At 51.7% G+C, this 18,417-nt stretch overlaps 1 protein-coding gene across 2 annotated transcripts; it reads left to right on the forward strand.

Moving 5' to 3' along the window:
- The first annotated feature begins 2,825 nt into the window (after positions 1-2,825).
- On the forward strand, positions 2,826-17,882 carry CCDC201 (coiled-coil domain containing 201). 2 transcript variants are annotated; one of them, XM_069461793.1, is made up of 3 exons: positions 2,826-3,047; positions 13,616-14,113; positions 16,850-17,882. In XM_069461793.1, the coding sequence occupies exons 1-3, from the start codon at positions 3,036-3,038 to the stop codon at positions 16,931-16,933; spliced, it is 594 nt and encodes a 197-aa protein (XP_069317894.1). In that variant the 5' UTR covers positions 2,826-3,035; the 3' UTR covers positions 16,934-17,882. The 2 variants fall into 2 exon arrangements, with proteins under 2 accessions (XP_069317894.1, XP_069317893.1); XM_069461792.1 differs by lacking the exon at positions 2,826-3,047 and adding an exon at positions 13,151-13,240.
- Positions 17,883-18,417: the final 535 nt, after the last annotated feature.

The following is an 18,417-nucleotide window of genomic DNA, read 5'->3' on the forward strand; positions in this document are numbered from 1 at the left end:
GGGACAGGTGAGGGAGCCCAGGGGGCTTAGGGGAGGCCCACGCATTGGCCCGAGGGCCCACAGACTCGCTGGGGTTAACTGCACGATCCTGTGTTTCCATGTGGTCTTTGGGACGTCATCAGCATCTCTAAGGGGCCTTTGACCACCACAGATTGAGGGCCATTCTGGGGCGAGGCTGTATCTTACTGTGTTGTTCCTCCCTCCCTTCAACCCTGTCTCCACCCCTTGGGACCACAGGAGATGTCCTCTCCTCTGCCCGATCCCAGGTAGACTCCGGTGGCCCTGTGCATTCCCAGAGCGTGGTAACATACTAGTTATAGTCATGCTGAAGAGCCAAGCTACTTGCGAGTCTGCCTGTGCGTGTGTGTGTGTGTGTGTGTGTGTATGTGTGTGTGTGTGTGTGCGTGTGGTGTCCCACCAGGCTGCATGCACAGGGGACCAGCACACACGGCCCCATCTGATGAGCGACTGTGAATCCCAGAGCCAGGGCACCTGGACCCAGGGCAGGAGAGCAGGAGTGGGCGGGAGGGTGGCCAGGGTCTCGTAACATTTACCGCACTGTAGGCACCTGGTGCCGAACCAGGCACACCTGTAGGTCTCAGCCTCACCTGGGGGCGAAGCCCTCACTGTACCTGAGTCAAAGCCTGTACCCTTCCTTCCAGACCACACAGGCATTTGGTGTAGGGTAGGGCCAAAAATGTGTGTTTAGGGGCCATGGAGGGTGTATTTGGGGGGGGCAGGGTTGAACAGTGGTTTTGGGGGTACATATGAGAAGCTTTCAGTGCCAGATATGGAACTTGTATTAAGTCAACTGGGCAAAAAGAGCATTAAGCGAGGGACCAGGAGACATTCACCAGCTACCCCATTGTAAATTCTCTGTGCTGCACAGGAGAGGAAACCACTGTCAGGGGCTCCGAAAAGGGGAGGGCACACAGCGTGGCGATCCCACTGTGTAACTCCAGGGGGCGCCTGTGAACAGGGCGCACCCAGCCTCTGCCAATAATTTGGTGGCACTTTATAACCCAGCTGCCTTTTAGTGTGGGCACTGCAGTGAAAAATGTTGGCTGTTGCACTGGAAGAACTCAACTCTGAGAGTTTGTTTTAGCCCGTGACAGGGAGGTCATGGAAGCTGGGACACAGCAGGAGCACGGTGGCTCTGAAGCAAGACTCCCTGTGTTCGCACCTTGGATTTCCACTATGATGCATAATCCTTCTGGGCCTTGGTTTCCTCACCTGTAAGATGGGGTGATGGAGTGCCTGGCACAAGAAAGCACTCGAACAAACAGGAGCTGTTGTCATCCTGAGCCACACCATGGGCTTGTTCTGCTGCCAGGGGCAGCTGGGGGCCCCGGGATGATGCAACCCCACGAAACCTTCCGTCACCCACTGTTTCCAATTCTGCCTTCATGCAGGTGCTACCTGCCCACCAGCAGCCAGAAAATTGGGCAATCCATGCTCTGAAAAATAATGCAAGAGTCAAGGGCAAAGTCGGAGTTTCAAAGGGAAGAAACGCTGCAACCCAGGGAGGCCCCAGAAGGGAAGTTGTTTTTAACCTGGGGGGAAAAACAAAAAGATGTTCTGCCTCTGTTCCATGATCAACACAGGGATGATGTAAATCCATGCAAAGGCCCGGCCTGCTGCCCTTATGTCCTGAGCAGATGAAGGGCGCCGCTCAGCAAACTGAAGACAAGGCTGGAAAAAATAGCTCCCACCTACACTTCCCGATAATCAAAGTGGAAAAGTCACCCAGCTCTTGTCACGTCAACAGAGCCCAGATTCTAAACACAGGGGGAGCACAATTGTGCCCGGGCCAGAGCCCAAGGGGCCCTGTTAGAAGACCAGGGTTTTAATCTCAGTATTGGCCTTTAAAGCCAGGCCACCTCGATGCATTCACCTTCAGGGGTGCATTGGGGGTTGGATTAAAGGAGGTAGGTAGTAAGTGTCAGACACAGGCGAGGTGCTCAAACATATTCCATTGTCGTTTCTCTGAGGGCTGCTTGGGCCATGGACCCCTCCCAACTGCTCACGTCTGTGTACAGTGTGGTGGTGTAGACACCTGTGTACAGGTGGTGTAGACAGTGTCAAGTCAGCTGGGAACTGGGTAGAAATGCCAGTCCTCAGGCTGTGCCCCAGCCCCAGACTCTGGCATCTAGGGGTGCACCTGGCACCCTGTAATTTAACAAGCCTCCCTGGGGAGTCTGATGCAGGCTCAAACTGAGGCCAGGAGCTCACGAAGCCTGCCTGGGCCCACACTTGTCCCAGAGCACCCCCATAAGATGTGAGGAATGCAGCGTTCAGGGGTCGGGGGTAACAGGTACATTTGAAGGTAGAAATGAAGAGGCAGAGCGAGTGTTGCTGCAGCCCGGTGGCGAGGGGGCCTGGGTGGCGGAGGAGCCACCCGGAGACCGGAGCTCCCTGCTGCTCTCCCCCAGGAGGACGTGCGCATCTCATCCCCACGGGAGCCTTCACTGCCCTTACATAACCTGAGGCGACCCGATAGAAGACAGTGCCTACCTGGGCCCCTGCTCAGGCTTCGGGAAAGCCAGGAGGACTCGACCACAGCAGGCACGGTGCTGTTTGCTTAAGTCTGAATGCACTAGATGGGGGAAAGTGTCCATGACTTTGGTGAGGTGAAAACTGCTATACCAGCTTGGCCCCGTGAACTCACCCCATGACTTCCAGCCTCGCCAGCTCTCACACTTGCACTTGGGGTTACTCTCAGCAAGAGACCTCGATGTACCTGTGAGGCCATCAGTCCAACGCAAACACCAGGGCTGCCCCCCCCACCCCCGTCTAGAACAGGCTGCGGCAGAGGACCAGCAAGATCTCTCTCACCCCAGGAGGGGGCCGACAATTTACTCTCCGTGGGCCCCGGGCCCTTGCTGCACTCCCTGCACACGCTGACTTAGAACAAGGGCTGGAAATCACAGCGTGGCTGGAGGCACCGCAGGCGAGCTCTGCAGGATGACGTGGCCAGGCAGCAGTGACCGTGAGACAAGAAGAGGGGGAGTCTCATTCCCTGAGGCACAGTGTGCATGTCACACAAGGTGCCTTCAACTCCACAGGGTGTGCACGTCACACTGGGGGGCCAGCGTCACAGTTTGCACACCGTCTGTTTATCGGGAGCATACTATGTTACTGTGGGGGGACTTGCATTGTGGTTTTGTTTCCAACTTTTCTCCATTACAAATATTGTTGCAGTCAATTTCATTTTCTCTTCCTTTGTGATACTTCCTCAGGATAAAATTTCAAGGACTCAGGTTGACACTTTCTAAGGCTCTAGATTTGCAGGATAACCTCCTTTCCATACCAATTTGCATTGCCAACTACAATGTATGAGAGTACAAGTTTCACCCAAACGTCACCAGTATTGTATGTTGACATTTTCGTGTTTGCAAATGCAGTAATTTTAAAGCAAGATTGTGTTAGGGTATTTTGCACTTATTTGATTATTAATGAAGTTTATAGGGTTTTTTCTCCCCTCTTTACAAAGAGTACCAGCCACTGGCCATTTATTTATATCCTGGGGTCAAAAGCAACCTGGAGCACATTGGTTGTATAGAAAACATGTCATTCGTTGTGATGGAGTTGGAAGACACTCGAGCATTTGATGGACACGGGGGCAGAGAGGAGACAGGGTGGAGAGTCACGATTGTGACAGTGGGTAGAAGCTGCAGGGGTAGAAGGTGCTGTCCATTGTCAGTTTACCATGCGCTATCCTGAGGATTTTCTGCACATTATCACAAGACCTTGTGAGGGGCTCTTGTTGTCCAGGGCTGTGTGTCTCCTCCAAGGCCCGTGCCAGGAAAACGACAAGAGCCGGACTCCGCGCCCAGTCCTGCTGCCACTGCCCTGAGCACTATTCGCAACTGTACCGTGGTTTGACGTGGCTGACTGGCAGACACGCACAAGCAGGCAACTTGCACTTGGATCCCACGTGCATTCAGAGTCTGTGTGTCCTGAACAGGGAGGCTTTGGGATTCTGTGCTGCAGAGCTTCTCTGGGGTCCGCTGAGGGGAATGTGCCAGGCTCTAGGCTGGGACCCAGGAGGCTGAGGGTACATTCGTGCAACCCAAGCCACAAGCCGGGCCTGGAGCCCCCCAGGGCCCCTGCGCACCGTGTGGGCCACCCTGCCCTGCCCCCCACGCTTCTCCCTGGGCTGCTGCCCAGCGATAGTACTGAGGGCACCTGACCGGCGATGCCGCGTGCCAGGCTAACATGACTCAGGAAAAACACTTCGGTTTCCCAATTACGTTGTTCACAAACACAAACAAAAGAGCCTTACGCTGCGCCCAAACCAGTGTGCCTAAGTGCCCAGAGGTTGGAGGATCTCAGGGACCTAAAGGTCAGGGCAATTCTGTGAGTCTGGAGGTCTGGGGAACCCAGAGGTTTAGGAGGTCAGTGGAATTCTGGGTAACAATAAGGTTAGGGGGACCCTAAGGGTCAGGAGATTGGAGAAACCCGGGGATCGGGAGGTCAGGGCACCCTGGAGGTGGCCTGGTGTATTGAGAAACATCGTGCTGGATGTTGGGGTCCAGGATGGGTCCTTGGCAGCAGTGTGACCTTGGGCAAGTTACCTGACATCTCTGTGCCTCAGTTTCCTCACTGGCAAATCGAGTAGTACCTGCCACATTAGATTTTTCTATATCAGTCCTTGTGGTAGAAAATAAACCATGAGAGGTTGGGGTTCCTCACCTGGGAAACAGGGAAGGTCGTGGTAGTTATCTGAGTTGCCGTTTTCTTCCCTGGACTTGGCCCTGTGCCCAGGAGGGCCTTCAGGGAAAGTCTTTGCAGTTTCTTTGTCCCTACGAGACTGCGCAGCCCCACCCCGTGGCTCTCCGAGCTTATCTGTTTCCCTCTCCTGCCCTCGGGCCCCCTCTAGCCACAGCAAACTGCTGTCCTCAGACTCCCCACCACACTCCCCGATTTTAAAGTCTGACCCTTAATTCCATCTACAAAGTCCCTTTGCCCATGCAACAGAGCAGAGTGACAGGTTCAGGGGACTAGGGCATGGTCATCTCTGCCAGCTACTATTCAGGGGCCAAGTGGTTCATCTGACAAACACTTGCCATGTGTGTCTGTCTCATCCTTGCCTTGGACTGTTTAGGCCTTATGACCGGGGCTAAGGCTCATGCTGTCGAAAGTAACTCAGGAGGACTCCAGTCTAAGAACGGATCACACTCTGTTTTCAGTTGTACCCTGGTGACAAGGCTGGGGAAAGAGACACCTGAGCAGGAACCAGGAACCAGGGACCAGCAGCCGCCACCGCCTGACTCATGCCAGGACCTTGGACAAGCTCCACCCTCTGCTGCCCTCAGTTTCCTCCTCTGGAAAATGAACGTGCTCAGGGAGCTCTACTTTTAAAATTTATTACTTACTCATCTCATGTTCTTTTTAGAAAAATGTGAAACAATTAAGTGATGTTAAAATTTACCCATCATCCTGCCACCTAGATATCATCAACGTTCCCATTTCCATGTGTCTCTTTTTGGATATTTGTATGCGTGTGTGCATGTATAATTTTTAAAATGGGATCACACTATACTGTCTATTCTATAGCCTTTTCTCATTCAATGTACTACAAACATCTTGTCTATAGTGCATTTATGCATGTGTGCCTACATATGTATGCATATGTAAACATGCACATACATGTCTTTACACACATATTATTGGCTGCAAAGTGTTCCTTTCCTTAGGTTTACCCTAATTGATTTCATCAGTGTCCTTTTCCTGGCTGTGCACACTGCATCTATTTGGGCTCTTAAAGATAACACTCCATGGATACCAGTTATAGACAATAAGGACTCAAGTCTGATTGTCTCCTGACGTGTTTGTGTAGGTGGGGTGGCTGGCTCAAGGTCATCCATACTTTTAAGTTTGGGGAAATTAATACTGCCTTGCACTCCAGAAAGGCTGTGCTCCGAGAGCCCCGGCAGAGGGTAGGAGATGCCTCCTTCCCAGCCCCCTTTCAGCACTTAAACCTAGGTGGATCACCCAACTTTGTGCTGCTCTGTGCCACCCGGGACAGGCCAGAGTGAGCCCCCTGGAGGCTGCCTGCTCTCTGACAACCCCGCTTCAGCGCTCTCTGAAGCCTCAGGAAGATCCCAGGGTTCAGGGAACTCAACCTCTGTTGCCACCGATTGTGTACTCAGGTGAGCGCCCGGGGTGGGCCCGGGCTCTGCACCCCACACACAGGCTGGGGCGAGCGCCCCTGATCTCTGCAGCCGCACTTCCCTCATTAGGGTCCCATGTGTGCAGATGTTTCAGAGCTGGAAAACCCGCACAAAGCGCCTCGTTTTACAGGGAAAGGAGAGAGCCAGTGACAAAATTCATTCGCCAAAATCACCTTGAAACTTAGCGGCAAAGTTCATAAAAATAATAAAAAGAGTAGCAAGGGTAAAGAGCACTTATTTTGGAGTCAGACTGTCCTGGGTTCTTGTTTCGGTTCTGCTAACTGCCATTAAGTGAACTGGAGCAATTTGCCCCACCTCTCTGGGCTAGGTCTTCCCCCCATTGAAATGGGCGTGCTAAACGCTTTGCTTGCGGGCTGTTAGGAAGGGGAGGTTATGTCTGACCCTGTCACAGACTTTTCTGGTTGTTCTAGCCTCCTTATTGCTTTCTTTTTAGTTCCACCCACAGGAACAGCCTAGGGCGCGGCTGGAGATTACTATGAGCGTAGGGGAGCAGTATGAGTGCGGATCAGCACAGGTTACGTTCCCTTGCTCCGTGGTGCCTGTTCCCCTTCCTTAATGCCGGGGTTGCCACGTAGACCAGCAGCAACGCAGCTCCGGGCGTTGTTAGCAACCCCGGTCTTGCTCCTCACCCAGACCCGCTCAGTCAGGACGGGGCTGCCCGGTGCTCTGGGCTCTAACAAGCCCCCCAAGGGGTTCTGAGAAGCTTGGGTTTGAGAACTATTGAATGAAGGACCCGCCAGGAGTCTTCAGAAACAGAACAAACTCCAGAGCTTAACAGCTCTGGGCCCTCTCAGCTTTCAGGACATGAAAATGTGCTTGGTCTCAGCTGCCTCGGGCACTGCGGGCTGCCTTGCGGTGATAATCTCCATTCCTTTAGGATGTCGTGATAACACACGTACAGTATTTGGTAAATAATGAGTACACCACCGGGGGCTCGTTCTTGGGGAGCCCACAAGGGCCCCAGCCAGCCTTGCCTCCCGCAGGCTCAGGTGCAAGCAAGAGAAACCAGCCAGCTGGAGGCTTGGAGTGCGAGGGGAACCCGCCCCCACGCAGCCACGTGGTCATCAAGCGGACTCCAGCACAGGTGGGCTCCTGCAGGCCTGCCTGGGCCCACGTGGGGGCCCACAGGTATTTCTTGGCGCTGAGGCCAGCGGGTGGGCGCTGCAACTGCCTGTGCGGAGGAGGCTGGTCTCAGGCCGAAAGCAGGATGGAGCTGGGGGCGCAGGTAGGACGGGAGGGTACAGCCGGGGAGTGGGATGGATCCAGAGGGATCAAGCAGGAAAGAGGAGGGGGGCAGGCGGTGGCGCAGGTGGGAAGGGGAAGGACTCTCAAGGCGGCCTGAGCAGGAGTGAGCTGCTACAAAGCTGTGGCTAGGCCCTGGCTGCACCCTGGGGACCTCAGCGTCCTCACCCGGAGCTCCCACTTGACACCCCCATTGTTGGGTGCAGGAGCCCCTCTGCCCAGAGCTTCCTTTCCCCTCTTCCGGGCCACACCCTGAGCCCCGCATCTCCCCAGCCTGTGCCTGAAGGCCCCAGGCGTGGTGCCCCAGGCTCTCAGCCTGTGTCAAGCAGGGCCTAATGTCTTGTGGTGAGACACGGGGCATCCTCCTCCTCCCCTGGCCTGTCCAACGAGGCTTCTGGAATCTTGATAAGAGCCACAGCCCTTAGGGAAGCCAGGAGGCCTGGGGACCAGCAGCCACAGGATGCAGTGATGCGAAATGAAATGCAGTCCTGCAGATTGAGGTGATCCACGTGAAGTTAAAACCTATCATTAGTACCCTGTTTGCGCACAGCTAAGGAGCACCTGCTGGGGGCCCTTAATTACTTCCCGCAACCAGACAGCCTGGGGCTTCCCCAGAGTCTCCACGTGCCTGGGCTGCTTCCTCAGGGAAGTAGGGGTTCTGGTTCTCTTTTTATTTTTCATTTACAAATAGATAACACATTCCTATGTTTCAAAAGCGACAAGACATAGAAAGATACCCAGTGACCCTGCCATCCTCCACCCAGCCCTTCCCCCACCATAAGTGAAAGTTATTTTTAGCTGCTTCTAGAACTTATCTAGATTCTTACCTTTCCTTGCTTTGTACAAAAACACTCTACCCGAAATATAGTGATCTTTCCTTACCAGTATATAAAAAAGCGCTTGCATTCTTTTTACAGATATATAGGATTCTTTTGAACATGAATCAAAAATCCAGAAGTATGAAAACTTTAGATAAGGCAGTGAGGAAATTGGAACATCCTCTGTGGAGGGCAGTTTGTTAGCACCCAAATGTGTGTGTCCCATTGGACCAGCAACTCCCCTTCCAGAGAGTTACTCTATAGAAGGATACACTCGCAGAAAGACGTGTGTACAAGGTTGTTCACGGCACTTTGTAGCAGAAGATTGAAAACAACCCAAATCATTATCATTGAGGACCAATTAAACAAATTATACATTTAAGAGATTCCTATACATCTGTAAAAAGAATGCAAGTGCTTTTTTATATACTGGCAAGAAAAGATCACAATTTTTTGGGTAGAATGCTTTTGTACAAATTAATTGATAAAACCTGATGGTACTTTAGTTCCATTATAATCTGCATGTTTATTACTAAATGAGGTTGAGCACGTGTATGGTGAAGGGCCAGTTTCTATGAACTGTTAAAGAACTTTTTGGATTTAGCTATTAGTTTGTTGGTGATTTTTCCTATATAATAGGAAGATTAGCCCCTTATTTATCTTTTATAGAAATTGTGGTTTGTCTTTTTTCATTAGTGTATCATTTTTTATTGCAAAAGTTTTTAAAAGTTTAAATTCAGTCTAATTTTTTTCTCTTATGGTTTCTATGTTGCGAGTTACAGAAAAGCTTTACTTATGACAAGTTTACAGAATAATCCACCCATATTTCTTTCCAACACTGTTATGGTTTGCTTTTTATATGTAAGTCTTTAAACCATTTGGAATTCATCTTGGTGAACAATGTAATACAAGAACCCAACTTTGTTTCAGATTTTTAAGTTTTTTCTGTGTTTTTCCTGCTAATTTGTGGACTTATAAAGAGTTTAATCTTAGATCTCTTATAATTTATTTTAGTGCAAGGCATGAGGTATAGGGACTTGGCTTTACTAATGTTATTTTTTTTCCAAATGGCCAATCAACCAGAAGAACATGCAATGAAAGAGAAAAAGAAAACACTCTCTTCCCTAGTTATTTGAAATGCATCTTTTGTCACATAATATTCTCACACACATGTCTGGATCATCTGTTCTGAGTATATATTTTTATAAAACAATACTAAATTGTTTTATCTGTAAACTTTCAATGTATTACAATAGTATTTTACCAGAAAACATATCAAATTATCAATATATAATTACTGATTCTTAGTTTGCATCTATAAATAGTTAAACGTGGTGCTTGTAAATTAAAAAATGTATTACCTGAGATTTCATTGTGATAAAAGTCCCAGTCTTTTTCCTTACCCCCATTTCATTAATTTACTCTGAGATCTTGATCTCTATTTAAAGTAGAATTTAAAGTTTCCTTTACAAGTGCTAGTTATCTTCCAAGTAACAAGGTAATCTTCCATGGGATTTGGATCTTTGGGATTTCTTTTTCCCCTTGATTTAGCATGGGCTAAAAAAGGTGAATTGGTCTCAGTTACTCCTTTGTTTCTGTTTTTCCCTATTTTTAAATAGAATTTCATTCTGTGAATGTCAATGGTATATTATCTGGTGCAACGATAATCTTAACAGCTATGCATTTTAGTTATTTTACACTATACTTTTGGCTTTGGTCTTGTTTAATGTATTTTGCCATGAATTCAGCCTTTTCCAATATAAATATTGAAGTCTAAATTTTTCTCATTTGTACTTCCCTGGTATTATCTTTGGCCATAATTCGACTTTGAAACTTTCCAAAGCACTTTGTCTTAGATGCGTCTTATTGTATGCAAGGCACGGTTGGATTTTGCCTTCACATCCAACCTGAGTCTTTCAGTAGGTGAGTCTGTTCTCTTGGCTTTAGTGATGCGACAGATGTGTTTGGCTTTCAGTTCTTTTACTTTACCAAAGGAGACATATAGATGCCAAATAAGTACATCAAAAGATGTTCAACTTCATTATTCATCACAGAAATGCAAATTCAAACCACTATGCAAATAAGATACCACTACTCGCCTATTAGAATACTTAAAAAAGAAAAACAAACGGATAGTGCCAAATGGCGGCGAGAATGTGGAGCCGCTGGCCCCCGACGTTGCTGGTGGGGTTGAAGAGTGGCACAGGCACGTTGGACACAGCTTGGCGATTTCTGGTGCTGACTCATGCTCTGAAGTAAATTCTGTCCTTCAGGGTATTTGAAACTGACATGAATCCATTTCTGAGGGTTTTGCTAAAGAAAACAATGTACCAAACAAAAATACCCCAAGAGCCACACAGCAGCAGCTCTGCTAAAGGGTCATGATGAACAGAAGCAGGAGGTGCTCCCTCCTCGCCCTCTGGCCAAGCCTGGGAGATCTTGGCCTGTGAAGCCAGATCTCCGCCGACAGCTGGTCCAGCGGGAAGACGTGAGCCTTGATTTCAGCAACTCCAGGCCACATCTCACTGAGGCTGCCTCCCTGCTTCAGGCCAGTCAGCCATCTGGTTTTGAATTTCCCCTCAGTGCCTAGACCGCCATCATACTAACTGCATAAGGTGCTATAAGAAATCAGTGAGAACAGGATTTGAAAGTTCCAGCACACTCCACTGAACAACTGCTTCCAGAAAGAACCCTCATGAGACCACATTTTTCAAACCTTTTCTACCCTGGCCTCATTCTAAGGCCTTGGTGAAAAGTTAAACACATAACTCTGTTCTTGTACTATCTCATTATACAACATTAAAATATTTTATTGTACATGTTTTGTTCAAAAGTCAGTGACACAGAAAACCAACAGTGACATGGAGAGATGCACGTGTATTATTCCATTTATGGAAATATGAAGCCCAGTTTTCTTTGTGTGGGTTGTATGTGCCACATTTGCTCATAAGGAAAAGTGCCAGAAGGATGGGTATCCACTTGCTAGCTAGTTACCTACAGGGAGTAGGACTAGAAAAAGGTGACACCGGACCATTTAGTGTAACTTTATTTCTCTATTGTTTGACGTCAACAAGGAGAATTCAGTTAGAAACTGAGAGCCATACTTGAGTGCCCGGCCCCTTCCCTTGCATGGAAAGCTGAGAGTGGGGGATGGGGAAGGGTCCCTCCTAGAGTTGACACAGAAATCATGACAGAGCTCTGGCTTTGAAAAGTTCAGGACTTATCTTCTGGAACAATGTAGGATTCTTTCCATTTTATGCCCAGCCATCTGTGCCCTGAAGATGTGAGCAGAGTCCCTTGGGCCTCACATGGGGAGGGGCAACCACAGGACAAGGACCCTGCCTTCCCCTTAAGCGTAGTTGTCACTACAGCCCCCGAGGTGGCCCTCGGTGACCCTCGCCTGCTGGTAGTCATGCCTTTGTGGGGTTCCCCTCCCACACTGAGGAAGGCTGACTGGTGCACCCATAGGTTTTGCAGAAATGAAGGGGTGTGACTTCCAGAGCCAGGTCATTGAGTACATTTTGGCCTCCAGGCTGGGTCCTCTTGGACCAGTCTCTCTGGAGGAGGCCAGTCTCGTGTCTGGAGGACACTCAGGCAGCCCATGGAGAGGCCAGGCAGGGAGGGACTGAGGCTTCCTGCCGACCGCCAGCATCACGTTACGGGGTGTGGAGTAGTGAGCCAGCTTGGGCACAGACCCTTCAACCCCAGTCAAGCCTTCAGATGACTGAAACCCACGCTCAATCACAGCCTCAAGGGAGACCCCCCCCCAAGTCAGAACTGCTCAGAAAAGCTGCTCCCAAATTCCTGACCCATAGGCGCAGATTACAAATGTTTGTTTTAAGCCCTGAAGTTTTGATATAGTTTGTTACACAGCAAATAATAACTAATATGCTTTCCCCACTGCTTTAGATTAATATTACTAATTGGCCTCATGTTTAAAGCAAGATACTCATATATTTCTTTGTTCTAAGAGAAATTTAGCACGTTATTACTTAAACATCATTAAAATGCTTTCTAGCTGTGCTTCCCCCAAAATTAATTACCAGGTAATCCTCTCTGTGTATGTACAAGAATATAGTAAAGTAGTGTCCTTGTACTTACTGATGGCATAGTCATCACCTAAGCAAAAGCCAGTCCTGAGCAGATGGACTCTAAGACACAGTCTTCAGACTTTAACCTTTGGAGGGGCCTGTTCTAAGGATGCTTATGTGCAGCCCTGAGATTCAGCTGTGTAAGTTCTGGGTTCTTGTTGATTGTTGATTCTGTCCAGGCAAAGGACATGCAATTGTTAACCACACAGTATTGGCAGGCATCAAAGAATATCAAAATCATTCCATTTTCAACATTTTATTCTCTTTTAGAAAAGTTCCACTTCTTCCTACACCCTGAGTGACCATGGCTTCCTTAACAGTTTTGAGATGTCATTTCCTGCAGCCGACATTATAACTGGAAACTTTTATTTCCACTACCAAAAGATAAATGCAGGAAATTTTTCCATTAGCGTGGGATTAAACATAGAATGAAAAATCTGGCATTACCTTGAAAGTTGCCTCAATTGGTAGTAAATCTCCTGGAGGCACTGCAATGCAGTTGGCAGCGTGAATGTGTGTCTGGGACGCTGAGAGGTCGTTACAAAACATGGGTGGATTGCTTAACCCGCTGTCAGGTCATTTTGTCATGGACTGTTTTCAGGGGACACTGTGGAGACACATACCTTATGGCCAACACAAACTTGTTTGCCAAGTGTAGTTCGTCAGTATCTGAACAAAGGGTGTAAGTACAGGAGTATGATCGGCTTAATCAAGGCTTTATGTTGGAAGGAGAAATTGGCTGAGATGACATCATAGCAGTCTGTCACGGGGCTCGGGATTGGGATATTAACTTGTTTTCCAAACAGAACCCACACCACCTACTGCCAGCCTGCTTCACCTGTTCATGCACAGAAAACTACCATGTTCTCCAACAGTTTTGCCTTTTTATGTTGTAAGTTTACATGTTAAGATGATTGTATTGACAAAGTCTTGGCAGTTTTCTTTTCCTTGGGGAGGGTGGGAGAGGGTTTTCCTGAACATCATCTGTGCTTTAATCCTATCCTTGAAAGACACGTCACCGACTGATGCTCACATGAAAAGACAGGCACAAAGGCTGCGGTCTAGTCCCGCACCGGGTTCCCATCTCGGAGCCTGCGGTCACCAGCTCTCGGTGCTGCATGCTCCCCTCTCCAGGTGACAGCTCTAGCCTCCTCCTTGGGCAGCTGCAGTTACGTGCGAACGTGCATGGGGGTGCTGGGGGCGTAGCGCCCGCCTCGAGGCTCATGTGGCCTTCTAGGAGCCAGACCTCTGTGTGTTTACTTTGCAGGCTCCAGGCTCGAGCTCCTCTGAGGATGACAGCCCCCCTCTGCTGACCAAGAGGGCCCCCTTGAGAAAGTCCCTAAAACACAGCACCCCCGAGGAGACGGCCCCTGGCTGGAGCCCACGGCCATCAGGAGGTGCCTCCCACCTCAGTGGGTCCCCAGTGCTTGCGTATTCCTCTCAGGACCTTGTGTCCCATCTGGCGGGGGTCAGTCCCCTGGCCACCTTCAGAAAGAGGAGGCTGTCAACCATCCGGGCCTCTGGCGGGCAGCCAGGGCCTGACTCCGACCTCTCAGCTTCTGGTGAAGAACCGCTGGCGTCGGCCTCGTTAGTCCAGGAGGAGCAGCAGCGACAGCAGCAGCAACAGCGGCAGCCGCAGCGGCAGCAGCAGCAGAAAGGAGAGTCCCTCCCCACAGACAGCTGGCGACTCTCACACTCGGGATTGCCCGGGATTCCAAACGCAGCCAGGAGGAAGAGACGAGACCCAAAGAAGCAGGCAGCTGAGGTAGGCAACGGTCCCTGTCCCTGTCCCCTGGGAGCTCGGGGTCCCTGTTGATGATCGGGAGGGCGAGCTCTGCGGGCTGCGGTGCTCCCACAGCCCTGGGCGTCCAGGGCCAGCACACCCCCACTGCTCACGTGAGGTCACACGGGCCGGACTGCGGTTGTCCAGCCTTTCTGACGCCCGCTGCCCTGTCCCAGGCCGGCTCTGTGGCTGTGGCTGTGTTGCCGCCATGGAGGACGAGCTTCCTGCCTGGCTCTGTGCTCCTTGTCCTTGCCCTTCCCCTCACAGGGGTTCAGGTGCCGACTCTCTTCAGCTTTGAGGGTTCAGCAGAGGTGTTGGGGTGGCAGGAACCGTCTGACTTGTCATCCCGTCACAGAAATAGTAGGAAACAACCTCATCTAGTGGAACTCTTCCTCCCTCTGCTAAGTCTCTCGGCTTCCTCCTGCACTTTGGGGAGAGGGGCCACTGTTCCCGGAGCAGTCCTGGGTTTCCGAGGGCCTGGCTGAGGTGGCCCCAGCCCCGTCCCCAGCACGGGCCTCAGGACAGAGATGTCCCACCTGCACCACAGCCAGGTTTCTAGGCCCTCTGCACGGCCCGAGACCCAGCAGGGCCCTGGCTGTGCGAGACCCGCTTTGTCTCTCCGAGGCCGGTCTCTTCCTCTGCCCACTGGAGACGCTGCTCTCCTTGCAAAGCCGTCAGGACCGGATGAGAACAGGATTGCGGGTTGGAGGGCTCCCACCCCCGGGGCGGCGGGCAGTCAGGACGCCCACCCCTTCCTGGGGGAGCCTCTGCTTCCTCCCCGCCTTTGCTGGTCATCCTCTCGCCCTGTTCTAGCAGCTTCCTGGGAAGGATGCCATTCTGGAGACTTCCGCCATTTCCCTCACGCTGGACTAGCAGGCAGGGATCCTCCCCTCGGGATCGGAAGGCCCCGCGTGCCCCATCTCCGGCTGTTGGGGGGGTCCCGGTGACGCTGAGTGTAGTAATGACCGTGTCTTGGGTGGACAGTTGTGTTTGTCCACCATGGGTCTTCCGTGGCCCGTCTGCCTTTGGGAGACTTGCTGGTACCTTTTCCTTTGTACCCGCCGGCTGCGTGTTCTCGGCTCTTTGTAATCCTCAGCATTTGGATGTTGCCCATCAGCACTGATTCTCTGATGGTTTCTTTTCTATTTCCTGTCTCTCCTTTTAGTCTACCTTTCAGGAGAGTAGTTCCTGCAGCCGTTTGCCCGGGCTTGCTGCCAGTCCTCACTCACCTGCTGCGGGGTTGATCGTGGAGTGGATCTTTCCAGCACTCCCTTCCATGCACTGCCGTGTCCCGTGGCCGTGCCTGGCTTCCCCCTCCTAGTTAGCAGTGGGGCATCGCGGGGCTGGGTGGCAGGTGGTAGAAAGTTCTGAGTTCCTGGCTGGGACCTGTCTGCCACCGAGGGCTGTGTCAAGTGTCAGCTGCTGCTTCATGGCAGGACACCTACCGCCTCTTGCTGGTCAGTGTCCTCAAGGGTTAGTTTTCCCACTTGCTGCCAGGGAGGCAGGACTGGCTGGAATATTCTGGAAGCTGAGGATGAGACCATGGGTAGAGATTGTCACAGAATCCCTCCCTGGAGCAGCCCACCTGCCCTCAGCTGAGCCTCATCCTCACATGGCCCCGCCACAGTATCAGAGATGACTGCATTTTCCTCATTTACCGTGACAAACTGTGCATGCCTGAGAGTCAGGATGGGGTGCACCCACCCCCCCCCCCCCGCATGGCCTTCTGAGAGCCGAGGCCCTGGGCCAGCCTCCCTGGAGGTCAACCTCAGATGGACATGGACATGCATGCCGGCCACCAGGAGGGCAGCTGCCTCTTCAGGCAGGGAGGGACTCTGGGAACTCACTCCTCTTACCAGATGGTCACTGGATCCTGCAGACCCCAGCTTGGCCCTCTTAGCCCAGCCGACAGCAGAGCCTAGCGCTCCCCACTGCTCAGCTCTACCCCAGGAGGAGTCAGTGTGCTTCCTGGTGGCTCCCAGCCAGCTGCGGCTCAGCTCTCATGGCTCTCGGCTGGCCCCTCGAGCCTTCTCCCATTCGTCATTCTCACTCCTGTGGATTTGCTCTTTTTTTTGCACTTCCAGGGCATTGGGAGGATGCTAGCCATGGGCCTGCCACCGTGGGCAGATGGACCCCAGCCACACCCCCCAGCTAAGCCACCCCCGACCCCTGGGCTCTGGTTTCTGCTGAGCGTCCTTCCTGTGATAGTGTTTGGCATCAGGAGTTGACCTGTGCCCATCTTCCCCACGCTGTCTCGGGGTGGGGGGGTCCCTTACTCTTTCCCTGTTCCTGCTGCCCTGGGTAGCCTCCAGGAAGAGGGGCCACTAGAGAGCACAGTGTGAAACCCCACCTAGATGGCCTTGCAGATATTCCATCTGAGGGGCTTGCTCCATGTGGGCCCCTCCCTGGCACCCCTTGTCCTTGTCCCCTCCTTTATTGGACACAGACCTCATCTGGGCCTTAACCCATCCACTTACACACTCGTCTGTGTCCACACTGAGGCTGGGGACTGTGGGTGGTCGCCGGATTCCATTCTGGAGTCACGGTGCCAGGCACAAGATGTCTCTGGAGCACATGGAAGAGGAATCGTGTAGGGCTGGCTGGGCGAGGGTCTGCAGATGGAGGGGGCACCTCTTTTCCTAAGCACATTTTGCAGTGGAAGAGCTTGTCCCCGGTAAAGATGGTGACCCTATAGGGTAATGCCTTTCCTTGAAACAGATGGAGCGAGTGAGACAGTGGGAGATCCGCCTGCTTCAGAACATAGAGGAAGCTGTCCAGCACGAGCTCACCGTCGACGACTGAGCGCCTGGCATCAGGACAGAGCAGCCAGGGAGCTCAGGCCCTGGCCTGACTTAACTGTCCACACCGTGCCCTCCTCGCCTGGATCTGGATCTCATTGTCCCTCCTGGGCGGCGAGTGAGGAATGAGTTAGAGGAGGTCTTGTTACTCAGACTGTAGATGTGGTTCTGGAAGGCACCAAGAGGGGGCAGAGTTGGCACCTTCAGGAAGACAAGGTTCTGCATGTTGTATAACTTGAGAGAAAGGACACTGAGCCCGGCGTCCTCTACTGCCTGGCTCTCACCCCGGGGACAACGCTGCCTCTCTGAGCCTGGGCTTCGTCCTCATCTGAACCAGGAGGAAAACCCATCCCGGGAGACATGAAGGGTGCGGAGCTGATGTCTGAGTGAGGGCGGCAGCTCAGCCCCTCAGGAAGGGCTGGGTCAGCTCCCTGTGCATCTCCAGGGACCAGACGACCTCCCCACTGGATGGTGGCTTCCCAACCATGCGGTCGTGGTGGTCTCATCTGAGCACCAACAGTGACAGAGGTATTTCCTGTGCTCGTATGTGGAGGAGGGAACAGGTTCCCACGGGTGAGGGGAATGCTCACAGTCCACACCTGGAGAGCACCCACTTCCTTCCCCAACAGGCTGTGGAAGCAAACAGACTCTGGGATCCCATGGCGTTTGCAGGTGAAGACCAGGACGCTCAGGGGGGCCCAGAGCCCAGCCCGCCTGCACTGCATGGATCCGCAAGGCACCACACCTGCTCTTGGGGTCGGTCGGGGTTGGGAGCACTGTCGTGGGGGGCCTAGATTGCCCCCAAGGAAAGCTCTAAAACGGTGGTCCTCACCTGGAGGGCGTTCTGGAAATCTGCTAATGCTGGTTGTGTTTGTTTAGTGGGTGGGGCTAAAGGAATTTAACCTGTCCTGCAGTTGCATGGGACAGTCTCCTTCCTCCTCCTCCTCCTCCCCCTCCTCCTCCCCCTCCTCCTCCTCCTCCTCCTCCTCCTCCTCCTCCTCCTGGCTGCTCTCGCTGCTTCACATAAGGGTCCCACCCAAGTGATCAGTGATGCAAAGGTGCTAATACACACCATAAAGCAGCAGCCACAGGCACCCAGGGGGCTTCAGTTTCACGCAGAATCAGCATCAAATCCCCCAGGTGCAGACATCTCAGGGACAACTCTTTGTGTGGACACGTTATGGTTACTAACTACAGAGCTAGATTTCATTCTTGTAAATACTTGCATCCTCCACTTTCTCTAAAAATGTTTGCCTTTTTTTTTTTTTTTTTTTTTTTTTAATAAAAATGAGAATGCTTCCACGTCCAGTCGTAGACTGCCTCCCTGCCCTCCCCTCAGGGCTGACTCTTCTCAGGGATACGGATACAAGGTTTATGGCTGGAGTGGAATCAGAAGGGGCAACTCCTAAATGAAGTCTCAGACTGGATTTAAAAGTAGTACATAATGGATTCTAAGGGCATGTGAGGTTTAGGATGTTCTGTTGTAAG

Source organism: Eulemur rufifrons, chromosome 29 (assembly GCF_041146395.1).
Source record: "Eulemur rufifrons isolate Redbay chromosome 29, OSU_ERuf_1, whole genome shotgun sequence".
NCBI classification, from domain to species: Eukaryota; Metazoa; Chordata; class Mammalia; order Primates; family Lemuridae; genus Eulemur; species Eulemur rufifrons.